Genomic DNA, 15150 nt, shown 5'->3' on the forward strand with positions numbered 1-15150 from the left:
ATTTGACTTAAGTGAAAATGCAAAATTAGCCCTAGCTGGTGTGGCTCAGTGGATAGAGGGTGGGCCTGCGGACTGAAGGGTCCTGGGTTTGAGTCCAGTCAAGGGCACGTACCTTGGCTGCAGGCTCCTGGTCCTGGTCGGGGGCATGCGGGAGGCAACCCATCGATGTGTCTCTCTCACAGCGGTGTTTCTCTCTGTCTCTCCCTCTCTCTCCCACTCCCTCTAAAAATCAAAGAAAAAAATATCCTCAGGAGAGGATTTAAAAAATATATAATAATAAAAGCATAATATGCTAATTAGACCGGACAGCCAAACAACTTTCCAGACATCATTCCGGACGAAGCAGCGGTGGTGGGGGCCCAGGCAGAGGCGGTTAGGGGCGATCAGGCAGGCAGGCAGGCAGGCAGGCAGAGTGGTTAGGGGCGATCAGGCAGGCAGGCGAGCGGTTAGGGGCAATCAAGCAGGCAGGCAGGCGAGCGGTTAGGGGTGATCAGGCAGGCAGGCGAGTGGTTAGGGGCGATCAGGCAGGTAGGCAGAGTGGTTAGGGGCGATCAGGCAGGCAGGCAGGCGAGCAGTTAGAAGCCAGTGGTCCTGGATTGCGAGAGGGATGTCTGACTGCCAGTCGGACATCCCCCAAGGGGTCCTGGATTGCGAGAGGGTGCAGGTCAGGCTGAGAGGACCCCCCCACCCCCCGTGCACGAATTTCGTGCACTGGGCCTCTAGTAATAACAATAAAATAGAAAATAAAAATGCAAAATGATTCAAGTGCAGAAGTGAATGTCAGTCGTTAAAAATTAAACCTACGATCCAATAACACGCGGCAGTTCCTGTTTAGGGGAATCTCACTTTTTCTCCCCAAACCAACCGCGGATGGCTCAGGCAGCCCTGGAGCGCCCAGTGACCCTGGGGCCGGCCTCTCCCCGGCGCCCCCCCAGCTGACCTTTCCCGTAAGTCGTCCAGGCAGCGCTGGAGGTGGATCTCCCCCGCGGTGACCAGCACGTGCTCGCCCGTTTCCTGAATCAGAATCTGCACACAGGGATCGGCCTGGTTCAGCAGCTTCATTCCTCGGACGAGCTGAGGCATCTCACCTGGACCGACAGACGGAACGCGGGTCACGTACACAACGTAAGACCAGTACGATCTAAGGAGGATGCCCTTGCCCGGCCGGCGTGGCTCAGTGGGTGAGCGTCGACCCATGAGCCAGGGGGTCGCGGTTCGATTCTCGGTCAGGGCGCGTGCCCGGGTCGCGGGGGGCAGCTGTCAATGATTCTGTCTCTTCATTGGTGTTTTAGTCTCTCTCTCCCTCGCCCTTCCTCTCTGAAATCTATTAAAACAAAGAGAGGATGTCCTTGCGATGGAAGGGAAAAGGACAATGAAATAAACTCTTAAAAGAACAGTTGATTTCCCTTGCACGCGGCGATGAGAAGAAAGGGGCCTCCTGCTAATTGATTTGTGTAGACAGCTAACGTGAGGCACGTGCGTGCTCAGCAAGACCCCAAAGTGGATCCACACACTTCTTCTGATCCTCGGTACATAGAAACCGCCCACCTGAACTCAGTACCACTGTACATACTGTACGCCTACACACGCACCAGAGCTGAGCTCCTCCCTAAACAGTACCCCCAAAATCAACAAAAAGGCAAAAGCAGCGTTCGAGGTGATAACCAATCTGGGAAACTGCGCCGGAGCCTCCCGGTTAAAATAGTTTGTGCCGTGGTCGGTCTGACTCGGTGGACAGAGCGTCGGCCTGGGGGCTGAAGGGTCCCAGGTTCGATTCCGGTCAAAGGCACGTGCCCGGGTTGCGGGCTCGATACCCAGGAGGGGGCGTGCAGGAGGCAGCCGATCCGTGATTGTCTCTCATCATTGATGTTTCTATCTCTCTCTCCCTCTCCCTCCCTCTCTGAAATCAATGAAAATATATATATATATATATATTTTTTAAAAAGCTATGACATATGGAGACGCCATTCTGCAGATGTTTACCCGGGGAGTCGTGTTGCTGTGAGAAGCAAGGCTCTGATCTCCCGAGCGGGATGCAGAGACGGCCCCACCCCGGCCACCTCAGGACACAGCCTCCCCGGGGAGCACAGGTGCCTGAAGAGGCCTCGTTCCTGAGAGAGGAGTATCCCTTTAAGAGCCGGTGGTCTGTGTGGCCTCCTGGTCGGGAGGATTACTCAGTTACAGGCCTGCATGCCCGTTCACAGGACACAGCCGAAACAACACGGGAGGACTCGAGTCTGCCATGATGTCACGGCCCGGCTGATGTGGCTCAGCGGTTGAGCGCTGACCTAGGAACCAGGAGGTCAGGGTTCGATTCCCGGTCAGGGCACAAGCCCGGTTGTGGGTTCCATCCCCAGTGTGGGGCGTGCAGGAGGCAGCCGGTCCATGATTCTCTCTCATCATGGATGTTTCTCTCTCTCTCTCTCTCTCTCTCTCTCTCTCTCTCTCTCTCCCCCCACCCCCCCCTTCCTCTTGAAATCAATAAAAAATATTTACAAACAAACAAACAGCAGCAGGAACATCCCTGCTTTGAAGAACAAGGCCGTCTTACTTGGATGCTTTGGCTCGATAGCCACCCTGACGATCGGGGTGGCCTCGAAGCTGAGCGGGATGAAGGGCGGGCAGGAGGGCACGCTGCACAGGGTTGCGGATTTCAGCACGAAGTCCTGAAGGCCCCCGATGCCTGCAGGGAGGAGAGACCCGGGGCTCAGTGAAAGGTGACACATTCCAAGTTTGCACGAGAGAACGGAGAGCACCGACCCAGGACATGTGTGACAGGAAACACGAAGAAAATGCTGCCGGGAACGAGGCCGACGCGCTCCGAGGCCCCGGGCCCCTGGGTACAGTTGTAGTTGCTGTGAAAGATCCAGAAATCCACCCTGGCAGGTGTGGCTCAGTGGATAGCGTGTTGGCCTGCGGACTGAAAGGTTCCGGGTTCGATTTCTGGTCAAGGGCACAGGCCCGGGTTGCAGACCCAATCCCCAGGAGGGGCGTGCAGGAGGCAGCCAATTAATCATTCCCTCTCATCACTGATTTCCTCTCTGTCTCCCCCTCTCCCTTCCTCTCTGGAATCAATAAAAATATATTTAAAAAAATACAAACAGACTGTCAAATTACAGCGGGAAGGCTGGGGAGTGTTGGGGAAGAGGGGAAAGAGATCAACCGAAGGACTTGTATGCATGCATATAAGCACAACCAATGGACACAAGACACTGAGGGGGGGGGATGAGGGCATGTGACAGGGGGTAGGGTCAATGGGGAAAAATATAGGAGATATATGACTACTATATGTAATACTTTAGACAATAAAATAAAATTTAAAAAAACAACAACAAAAAAAGCAGGTTGAATTACTGGCAAAAAACAAACAAAAATTCTACTGGGTTTCATTTTCTAAATGTACGAATCCTGTTAAATCATGCCCTAACCAGTTTGGCTCAGTGGATAGACCGTCGGTCTGCAGACTGAAGGGTCCCAGGTTCGATTCCGTTCAAGGGCATGTACCTTGGTTGCGGGCACATCCCCAGTAGGGGGTGTGCAGGAGGCAGCTGATGGACGTTTCTCTCTCATGGATGTTTCTGGCTCTCTAACCCTCTCCCTTCCTCTCTGTAAAAAAATCAATAAAGTATATTTAAAAATAAAACATAAAAATAAAAGTACAGAAATTGTGCGGGGTTTCATTTTCTAAATGTACGGATCCTATTACATCCAATCGCGCCCACACATACCCACCCTGACCACAGAAATGATCGTGTCCCGATACATATGTCTGGAAACACCAATTCTTTCTAACGATCACTTTGAGTCTGTACGACGTGAATTTGGGGAAGAGGCGTCTAACGAAATCGTCTCTTTGGCAAATGGACCTGCAGGCGGCTCCTGGCTGGTGGCTGCCTCCGGGTGCGCGGGCCACGTGTGGCCCCTGAGGTCCGACAGGCTGGAATCAAGGGTGTGTGTGTCTGTCTCTGAGGAGGTGGGAGCAGAGAGAGTGCCCCCAGAAGAAAGATGGAGGGGTGCCCTGAACCTCACAGCCAGGGCGGCGCAGACAACACGGTAGAGCAAATGAAGGACCACGTACGAGGCCCACTGTCTGTGCTTTCCGGTTCGGATGAAGATGAAGGGGGGTGTGGAGGGGAGGGGACACGGGACATGGGGCCCGGGCGTGTAACCAGCACCCAACTCCCCCCCTCTCGGGCTCAGCTGACAAGTGGGCGCAAAGGAGAGTGGCGTGGGTGCCACCCATGAACCCCCGGCTGGGGGACGGGCAGGGGCTGCGGGCACGTTAAGCTTGGAAGGCGGCGGGCGGGGGGGGGAGGGGGGGGGGGCGGTCAGAGGTGTCCGGGTCTGATCGCACGGTGTGGCACCCCCTCTAGCACCCAGAATTCACCATCTCGCTACACGTGGGGGGAGCTCCACCTGTAAGAAAACCTTCCATTAAGGCCCGGCCAGCGTGGCTCAGTGGCTGAGCATCTACCTAGGAACCAGGAGGTCAGGGTTCGATTCCCGGTCAGGGCACAGGCCCGGGTTGTGGGCTCCATCCCCAGGGAGGGGCGTGCAGGAGGCAGACAATCCGTGATTCTCTCTCATCATGGATTTTTCTCTCTCTCTCTCCCTTCCTCTCTGAAATCAATAAAAAAAATTTTTTTTTTTTAAAGAAGGAAAACCTTTTGCATTATGCTAAAGCCTGCGGCCCATCTGTCCATTCTCTGTCCAGTTCCCGCAAGGTCCCCAGGAAACACGCTGCTTCTGCTCTTTAATTGGAGGAAGGGGAGTCTCCAATGCAATCATCTCTTTTGCAAATCCACTTGCTGCCTGAAACTCTAAAGGGAGCGCCTGGCCTGTCCGGCACGGCTCAGTGGTACCCAGCTGCCCTTGGGGTTTGGAAGCATCTGCCAGATCCCTTGGCCCTTTCTCTGCCTCACACTGACCATCGTCAGCTCCTTCAGCTGCTCAGTTCACGGCACGAGGTGGAGACCTTTCAATTTCCAGACCTTCCGTGGGCAGGAGACCCGGGTCAGACTCGTTTCCAAGGAGCTACATCCAGTCCCTGTGCCTCCAGGGTCTGGATTTGGTCAGGATCCGAGTTTATTTATTTACTAGTGGCCCAGTGCACGAAATTCATGCACCCCAGCCTGGCCTGCACCCTCTCCAATCTGGGATCCCTTGGGGGATGTCTGACTGCTGGTTTAGGCTCCTGTGGGATCGGGCCTAAACCGGCAGTCAGACATCCCTCTCGCAATACGGGACCGCTGGCTCCTAACGGGCTCACCTGGCTGTCTGCCTACCTGATCGCCCCTAACCACTCTGCCTGCCGGCCTGCTTGCCCCCAACTAACCCCCCCCCCGCCTCCCCTGGCCTGATCACCCCCAACTGCCCCTCCCCTCCTGGCCTGATCGCCCCTAACCGTCTCTGCCTCGGCCCCACCACCATGGCTTTGTCTGGAAGGATGTCTGGAAGGTCTCCCGGACTAATTAGCATATTACCCTTGTATTATAGATTTATTTAAAATAATATTTTTATTGATTTCAGAGAGGAAGGGAGAGGGAGAGATAGAAATATCCAAGAGAAAATCATTAGTCGGCTGCCTCCTGCACACCCCACATTGGGGATCGAGCCGCAACCCGGGCATGTGCCCTGACTGGGTATCGAAGTGTGACGTCCTGGTTCCTAGGTCGATGCTCAGCTGCAGAACCACGCCGGCTGAGCTCAGGGTCCAAGTTCATGACTGGGCCTCTCCGGCAGGCGCACGGAGAGGTCTACCCCTGGCCACTGGCGCAGCGATGCGTCAGATCCGAGTCTGCCCGGGTGTCCACCAAGCCTACTAGGAAGAGCATCTCCGGGAGGTCAGGGGCTTGGGAAAACCCCGCAGTAAGTCCTCTCTCCCCACCTCCTCCGTCCTGCTCCTGACCCGGGACCAGCATGCGCTTCCTTCCTGTGCACACGGCACCTGGTTCCAATGCGAGGGCAGAGCTGGGGCCCCTCTGTCGCCCGGGACCCTGGCTGCAGACGCTGAGAGCCATCTGAACGCTGTCTTTTTGAACTTCTGGCTCACGTTTCGCTGTTCACATGACCAAGTCTACTCCTGCTGTCTACACGTGCCTAGATCTGTGAGCAGGATTGTAATTCCCCTAAAAACCATCGGGGAAAATCAATGCCACAGTGTTCCTCATCCAGCTGAAGTATTTATGGAAAAAGAGATGCTTCTGAGATTGTCAGAAACTACCTGTCACCATTTTCCCTTATCTTTTTTTTAATTTAATGTTTTTAATATATCTTATTGAATTTTACACAGAGGAAGGGAGAGGGATAGAAAGTTAGAAACATCGATGAGAGAGAAACATCGATCAGCTGCCTCCTGCACACCCCCCCACTGGGGATGTGCCCGCAACCAAGGTACATGCCCTTGACCGGAATCGAACCCTGGGACCCTTCAGTCCGCAGGCTGACGCTCTATCCACTGAGCCACACCGGTTAGGGCTATTTTCCCTTATCTTAAAATATAATTTTAAAATGCAGGAAAGAGTCCTTTATGATTTTTTGGGGGGTGAATCACAATAATTTAAAATCACTCTGAGGATTTCTCGATAAACTACTAGATAATTCTTAAGTGTACAACCTAGTATTTCTACAGAATACAGTTTAAAATAAGCTTTTGTTTTAAAAATAATGTAATACCAGCACTTTACAAGTACAATTTTGAAAACCAAAAACACAAAAACAAATGAACAAAAAACACAGTAGGCCCATAACCCTGCCATCTAAATTGTGGCTATTCTCATTCTGATGTATTTCCGTCCTCTGTCGGCACACATAATTTACATATTACACATAATAGCCACATCATTTCTTACCTGTTTACTTTCAGGCCAATTGTTTTAGTAACCATGATCACAAGTAAGGAGGAATACTTCCTTCATGGTAAGTACATTTGCTGAAGCCTTTTCCGCTGGGATTGGGGTGTAAGTGAAGGACATGTTGCCACAGGGATAGTTCCAGAATTTCTGAGATAGAAGTGATGGTTCAGGGGGAAAAATCTAAAATTAGTGTGGCCCTGATTTATTTCAAGGATTAGAGAGGGTGCAGCTTTTTAAACGTTTATCAAGAAAAGGCATCAGATGTGAAATGCAAATTGTATGGGGTGGTATCAACTGATGGAGTTTCTACTTCTTCTACTTAAAGAAAGAACTGACATTTTTTTTCTTCTGGTTTTTGCTCTATGGGTTTTGCAACTTGAATAATTTCAATCCTTTTCTCTTTTTAAATAAAAAATGGTCTGTAGCATCCCAATGTCATGAATTTAGTTTATTAAAATTGGTTTTCTTCATAGAACCTTTAATTTTAAAAAAGGCATAAGGCTTATTTATATAAGCGAAATGGAAATATGGGATGAAAGCAATTTACTAAACACCAAGGTTTTTTTTATTTTTTATGTTTTTATTGATTTCAGAGAGGAAGGGAGAGGGAGAGAGAGAAACATCAATGATGAGAGAGAATCATTGATCGGCTGCCTCCTGCACGCCCCCTACTGGGGATTGAGCCCGCAACCCAGGCATGTGCCCTTGACCGGAATCGAACCCGGGACCCTTCAGTCCGCAGGCTGACGCTCTATCCACTGAGCCACACCAGCTAGGGCTCACCAAGGATTTTTTTATACAAACACCAGTGACTTTTGCCTGACCGAAGATCTCTGACCCACGTCCTCTCTACACAAGTACAATGAGATACGCAAGCGTGTGCACTCGAGCTCACGCGCCGCAGATCAGTCACAACACGGAACCTACGCTGAGCCCCTCCGCCGGGCACACACGGGCCCCGCCGGGCTGTGCACCGGACCCTTCAATAAAGCTTCTTCACCAAAAGCCAGCACTTGGCAAACGGGCCGACAGGTTTCCTGGACTCTCTCCCATGTTTCCCTGTAAGGAGCCTCATTTACATATCTTTTACGATTGGCACCAACAAGACTGGGCGGGACCTGAGAGATGGATGGCCTCCTGCTGACCACTTTTTTCTACTCTTTTTTTTTTTTTTAAATACATTTTTATTGATGTCAGAGAGGAAGCGAGAGGGAGAGAGGAAGAGAAACATCCATGATGAGAGAGAATCACAGATCGGCTGCCTCCTGCACGCCCCCTCCTGGGGATTGAGTCTGCAACTCGGGCATGTGCCCTTGACCAGAATCGAACCCGGGACCCTTCAGTCCGCAGGCCGACGCTCTATCCTCTGAGCCACACCGGCCAGGACTATTCTTCTTCTTTTTTTAAAATTGATATCAGAGAGGAAGAGAAGAGAGAGAGAAACATCCACGATGAGAGAGAATCATGGATCAGCTGCCTCCTGCACGCCCCACACTGGGGATGGAGCCTGCAACCCGGGCCTGTGCCCTTGATGGGGAATCGAACCCTGACCTCCTGGTTCAGAGGTCAATGCCCAACCACTGAGCCACGCCGGCCGGGCCAAAGTTCTATTTCAAGCCAACTTTAACATTACCACACCCAGGAACCATCAACCTGGCCATTTTAATCTGTGCCATAAGCCGAGTTAAGGAGTCCCCCCCGACCTTCCCAGGAAATGAAGCTCTACGTCAAGGACATCTGCAGACCCTCCGGCTTGGGAGGGCATGGACACTACTCCGGAAGAGTCACGAGGATTCACCCAAGTATGACGGTTTTTTTTTTTGTTTTTTTTTTTAAGTACAGGGCCCCGGGGTGGTGGGGATCTAAAACCCTTGGCTTTGGCGTGGCTCAGCGGTTGAACATCGACCTCTGAACCAGGAGGTCACAGGTTCGATTCCCGGTCAGGGCACAGGCCCGGGCTGCGGGCTCCATGCCCGGTGGGGGGACGTGCAGGAGGCAGCTGATCCGTGATTCTCTCTCATCATGGATGTTTCTCTCTCTCCCTCTCCCTTCCTCTCTGACATCAATAAAAATATATTTAAAAAAAAACACACACAAAAAAAACCCGTGGTACATCTACACATGGAATACTACGCTGCTATAAAAACGAAGCAACTTTTACCATTTGCAACAGCATGGATGGACCTAGAGAGCATTATGCTAAGCTATTAAAATAAGCCAGCCAGAGAAAGATAAACAGCAGGTGATCTCACTCATCTGTGGGATAGAATGAACACTAGGAGCCCAGTGGGCGATTCCACCCTCGAGTCGCTGGTCCGGCCCTGCCTCTCTCCCTGGCCCCGCAGCAGCCGCAGCCACTGCCGATCTGGCCCCGCCTCGCTCTCCGGCCCTTGAAGCAGCTGCGGTCGCTGCTGATCAGGCCCTCCCCGAGCACAGGTGCGCGGAACCTCCTCCCGTCCGGTAGACCCGTTACGGCGTCCCGGTTCATTAGCATATTTCTCTATTATACGTATATCGATTATAAACTGATGAACAAAAACAGATCCAAATCCAGAGCTGGTTTGGCTCAGTGGCTAGAGCGTCGGCCTATGGACCAAAGGGTCCCAGGTTCGATTCTGGTCAAGGGCATGTACCTCGGTTGCAGGCTCCTCCCAGGCCCAGGCCCTGGTCAGGGCTCCTGCAGGAGGTAACCAATTGATGTGTTTCTTCCATGTTTCTCTCTCTCTCTCTCTCTCTCTTCCACTCTCTCTAGGAATCAATGGAAAAATATCCTCGGGTGAGGATGAACAAAAACAAACAAAAAATAAATAAATAAATCAAGGTGATTAAATGTTAAAAAAAAAAGATCCAGAGACAGAGAAGCATCGAATAGACCGTCAGACTTCAGTGGGAAGGCAGGGGAGTGGTGGGGGATGGGGGTAAGAGATCAACCAAAGGACTTGTATGCGTGCATATGAGCACAACCAATGGACACGGACACTGGGGGTTGGGGGGTGAGGGCATGTGCCGGGGGTGGGGGTGGCCGGGGGGAGGTCAATGGGGGAAAAAGGAGACATAGGTAATACTATATGCAATACTTTAAACAATAAAATAAAACTTAAAAAAATAAAAGAAAAAAAGCTAATCCAGGGACCCATGCACGTTGTGACCCTCGTCATGGGCTTGGGCGGGCGGGCGGGCAGGAGCCTAAACGTGAAACGGGCCCGTCCGCAGCCTGCCGGCTGGCATCTCCACAGCAGACCGGTGTGCTCGGCTAAGGTTTCAGAGGGTCCAGTCTGCCCGGGATGCTGAACAAGCCCGTGACATCTCCTGCCCTCCGGCTTCCTGCTGCGAGAGGAGGCCCTGGGGAAAAGTCTCGCCACGATGACATCACCATGTCAGGTTTTTGTTTTTTCCTTCTCATCTGGGCAGATGGAGCTTGTGACGGCTAACAGTGATTCGTAAGCAAGTTACATCAAGATCGGTGGCCTTTTTCTCAGCAGAGTCTATGAGGAAAAGTAATCACTGAAGAAAAGTAATTTTTTATACAGATACTAGAGGCCCGATGCACGAAAATTCATGCAGGAGTAGGCCTTCCTTCCCCCGGCTGCTGGCACCGGCTTCCCTCCGGCACCCGGGACCCGGGCTGGCTTCCCTCCGGCCTCGGCTTCCGTCAGGAAGGATGTCCGGAATGACGTCCGGTCTAATTAGCATATTACCCTTTTATCATTATTATAGACTAGAGGCCTGGTGCACAAAATTCATGAACGAGGGGCAGGCCCCTCAGCCTGGCCTGCACCGCCTCGCAATCTGGGCCGTCTGCGCAGGGGGCTTTCAGAACACTCAGGGCTCTGTGCGTGCTTGTCCCGGGCCTGGAAACCCCTTCCCCACCGTCACATGACTCGCTCCTGTCAGTTCTTCACGTCTGTTTCTGTTCTAATGGAAAACAGACTGCTGTTGCCCTTTTTCTCTGGTATTTTGCCTCTCTGGTACCTTTTAAAGCCGTTTCCATTCGGCGCCTAAGCTTCAAGGCTTCACACATCGTGCTTTCAAACACGGATAAATATTTACCCAACTCTTGGCAAGTGCTTCACTGCTTTAGATATAAGGGCGGAGGCGCAAACGAACACTTCATACAGTTTCTCCAATGAACACGGGACCAGGAGCACAGTTCTGCCCGCAGAGCGTGCCATCGGGGGGAGGGTGGGGTGGGAGTAGGGGGCAGACCAAGGCAGACACACAAGCCATCACAATACGACGTGATAGCTGTTATCACGGGACAAGGACGAGTTGTGCCCATGTGAAGAGGGAGGTGCAAAGTACAGACTTCCCAGAGGGGCTGACACACGGGAGGCGGGACGAAGGAGCGCGCTGAGGGGGAGGCCCCAGCGTCCCCGCCTCCAGCCGCTGTGACCACACGGGACTGAGGGGACGCCCCATCCTCTCACTCAGCTGTTCTACAGCCTGCGGCTGCCATCAACTCTTTGCTTGAGTCAATCTGCATTTCTGTTCTGTTCCATTTGGAATCGAAGGAGCTTAAAGTTATTTTCTTTTTAAAGTGGAGAATCTTACTTAAATATATTTTTATGAATTTTAGAGAGGAAGGGAGAGGGAGAGAGAGAGAGAGAAACATCAATGATGTGAGAGAATCATGGACCGGCTGCCTCCTGCTCATCCCACATTGGGGATCGAGCCCACAACTGGGGCATGTGCCCTTGACCTGGAACCGAACCCGGGACCCTTCAGTCCACAGGCTGACGCTCTACCCACTGAGCTAAACTGGGTTAGGGGGAACTTAAATTACCATATTTTCCAGCATATAAGATGACTGGGCGTATAGGAGATTTTCTTGGGTTAAAAAGTCATCTTATACGCCGGAAAATATGGTAAATACAGCTCTCACCTTACGCTGGCTGCCTAACTCCCCCAAGTTTTAGTTTCCATCCCGGTGACATGCACGTCACCCATGGGACACGTTCGGAGGGTCGCTCGCTGTGGGACAAAGTCCCAGGCGCTGAGCAAGCACTCAATTAGTGGTCATAATAGTAGTAGTTATTGTTTTACTACCAGGTATGTTGACCAACTAAGAGTTTTTGGGTGTATAATATGAAGTGCATATTAATTTTGTATATACTATTATTTAACTAGTGAACTGCAAAGAAGGTTGGAATAACTTCCCGATGAGGCACAAATTCGTATTTCTAGTCAGATCCAGTATGAACGCCGGACCCTGTGCCACTGACTTAAATTCATATTTCACATATTCCCTAGATTTCACATATTCACGTGGTCTGAAGTGCGCTCCTTCAAGACGCGCATTCCAGTGGAAATGATTCACACAAACGGGGAACGTACAAGGGTTAGCACCTCAGAAGCGCAAAATGCCTCGTGTAGCTGGAAACAGGGCTAAGACTTTGTTTTAAGATTAAAAACAGGAGAAGAGAGAGATGGCTTCACACCACCAGGAAATTATCACCGGATTTCTTTGACCTTTAAACTCCAAATATTCCCAATTAAGAACATAAAGCGGAGTCACTTCTGGGTGAAATGAAACTTCGCCACAAGTACGCGACCAACCCTGACGGACAGGATCAGAGAGGAGACCGGAGAAGCGGAGTGGGCAGGGACGGGGGACGGCCCGTAAGCCACGAGCCACGCCTGCTGGCGGCGGGTCAGACTAAAGAGAGACAGCGGGCCGGCTCCTAACTCCTCTCTGACAATGCATCACAACTCAGAAAAACCAACGCACAGACAGCACGGCGATGGGGTCTGGTCAGAGACCGACGGAAATGAACGAGGACCCCAGACACTAAGTGTGGGCACCCGGACATGACAAAGGGGCACCCGTGGGAGAAAGGGGGGCCACTCAGTGAACAGCACCGAAACAGTCACCTAATGAGATGGAAGAAAGTATTCAAGTTCATCTCTGCCGCACGCCGTCTAGAAAAAGGAAACGTCACGTGAATCGAAGATCTAAATGCAAAGCATAAAAACCGAAAGCACACACCAACGATGTATGCATCTTACCGCATTCCAAAAAACTATGACAAAAAGACCACCAAGTTAAAAGTTACAAAACAGATGTTTTCAATGTTTACAAGAGACAAAGGATTAGTAAGCATCTTACCTTATAATAGACAAATATGCAAATTGACCGCACCTTCGCTACGCCCAAGCCACGCCCACCAACCAAGCCACGCCCATCAACCACGCCCACCAGGAAACCGTTGCAGGGAAGCTGGGGTGCGGCGGAGCCCAAGGCCTGGAAAGCCGCCTGGGGCTTTCCCGGCCTTGGGCGCCAGCGGGGTGCCTGCTCCAATGGCAGGAGCGAGCCGACCTGGGGGGTCGGCTCGCTCCTGCGATTGGGTCGCAGGGATGCTGGGGTGCGGCGGAGCCCAAGGCCCGGCAAGCCGCCCGGGTCGCAGGGACGCTGGGTGCAGCCGAGCCCAAGGCCACCGCCCAGGGCCAAGCCGGGACCCTGAAAGAAGGTAGAAGGCGGTGGCCACAGCCAAGGCCTGGGTCCCCGGTGCCGGCAGAAAACTGGTGCAGGCAGCCAGGTGAATGAAGGTCTATTGCACGAATATTCGTGCAAACGGGCTACTAGTCCTATATAATAAAGAGCTAATATGCTAATTAGTCCGAACAGCAGAACGACCTTCCGGACGAAGCTGGGGCTGCAAGGGGCTGCGAGGGGCTGCGAGGGCCGAGCCCCTTACACAAATTTCATGCATCGGGCCTCTAGTAATCTATATATATAAAAGCCTAAGCGACCACCCAACCATTCGACCAGTAGTTATGACGTGCACTCACCACCAGGGGGCAGATGCTCAACGCACAGGCATGGAAACATGGAACAGACTGATGAATCTCAGAGGGAAGCGGGGAGAGGGGAGGGTGGGAAGAGATTACCCAAATATCCTTTATGCATGGATTCGTGCACCAGTGCGGTCCCTCGCCCTGACCTGCAGTCTGACATCCCCTAAGGGGTCCCGGATTGCGAGAGGGCGCAGGCCAGGCCGAGGGACCCCACCACTGCACAAATCCGTGCACTGGGCCTCTAGTATATAATGAAGAACTAGTACAAGTCAATGAAAAAGACAGGCAATCCAAGAGGAACTTAGGCAAAGAATATAAGCCGTTTCCAGAGAAGACAGGAAGAGAAAAGGAATCCCTATCCAATACAAAAACATAAAAAAAATATAAAATTTTTTAAAAAAAATTTGATTTCAGAGAGGAAGGGAGAGGGAGAGAGAGAAGCATCCATGATGAGAGAGAATCATGGATCGGCTGCCTCTTGCACATCCCCCACTGGGAATCGAGCCTGCAACCCGGGCTTGTGCCCTGACCGGGAATCCATTGATGCTCAACCACTGAGCCACGCCAGCTGGACTAAAATAAAGAATCTTAGTCCCATTAATAACAAGGTAAAGGCAAGTTAAAACAATGAAATATTATTTTACAACAATAGCACTGGTAGGAGTCTGAAGCAGCCATGTGGTGGCAAAGCAGGACTGATGCGCTGGAGATGGGAACAAAAATTATACTGCTCGTGGGAGAACGATCTTGCAATGTTCAGCGAAGGATGCCCGGCCTGGCGGCTCGCCAGTGAAGTGCTCTAGTTGCGTGTCTCAAAGCGATACTGAGAGTAAGTATGACGCACCCATGATGCACCATAAACAGCTCTCGCACTACACATCCAGGCGGCTTGGGAGCTGGTGGGGGCACTTCTGGTTGGGCCACTGAGCCAGGGACCAGTGTCTGCAGCGTGTGGGTCTGTCCTACACACAGCGTTTTCCATTCAGCGGGACAAACCTGTTTACGATGATCGGACATTCAACCCAGATCCATTTTAATAACAAAGTCCCTTTTGCACAGTTTAATCGGCACTGAATTTTCAGGGATGTTGTTCTGAAAATGAGTTACTCGCCACTTTACCAAGAGCCACTCGTGGCATCTGAGTCATGACTCCCATACGCCTGCAATCAAACTGCATCTGTAGCCCGGGCTGGTTTAGCTGAGAACTGAAGGGTCCCGGGTTTGATTCCGGTGAAGGGCACATGCCCGGGTTGTGAGCTCCATCCCCAGTGTGGGGTAGAGAGGAGACAGCCGATCCATGATTCTCTCATCATCGATGTTTCTATCTCCCTATTGTTTCCTCACTGAAATTAATTACACACACACACACACACACACACACACACACACACACACACACACGGGGCCCGGTGCACGGATTTGTGCACATTGAAAGAAAAATAATTAGAATATTTACCCTTTCTCCCTCAGCACCTGGGAGCTGAGTGGTGGCTCTGCCCCC

The 15150-nt window shown here is 51.8% G+C and overlaps 1 protein-coding gene across 1 annotated transcript in view; it reads right to left on the reverse strand.

The window, feature by feature from the left end:
- Nucleotides 1-15150, reverse strand: part of EFL1 (elongation factor like GTPase 1) — an 87849-nt gene that overhangs the window by 19258 nt on the left and 53441 nt on the right. Inside the window, exons 16-17 of the mRNA XM_054713346.1 lie at nucleotides 2552-2683; nucleotides 941-1088 (exon numbers count right to left, since the gene is read on the reverse strand). Coding sequence (XP_054569321.1) covers nucleotides 941-1088; nucleotides 2552-2683 — 280 coding nt within the window. The remainder of the gene's footprint in view (nucleotides 1-940; nucleotides 1089-2551; nucleotides 2684-15150) is intronic.

Source organism: Eptesicus fuscus, chromosome 25, assembly GCF_027574615.1.
Source record: "Eptesicus fuscus isolate TK198812 chromosome 25, DD_ASM_mEF_20220401, whole genome shotgun sequence".
In the NCBI taxonomy this organism is placed as follows: domain Eukaryota; kingdom Metazoa; phylum Chordata; class Mammalia; order Chiroptera; family Vespertilionidae; genus Eptesicus; species Eptesicus fuscus.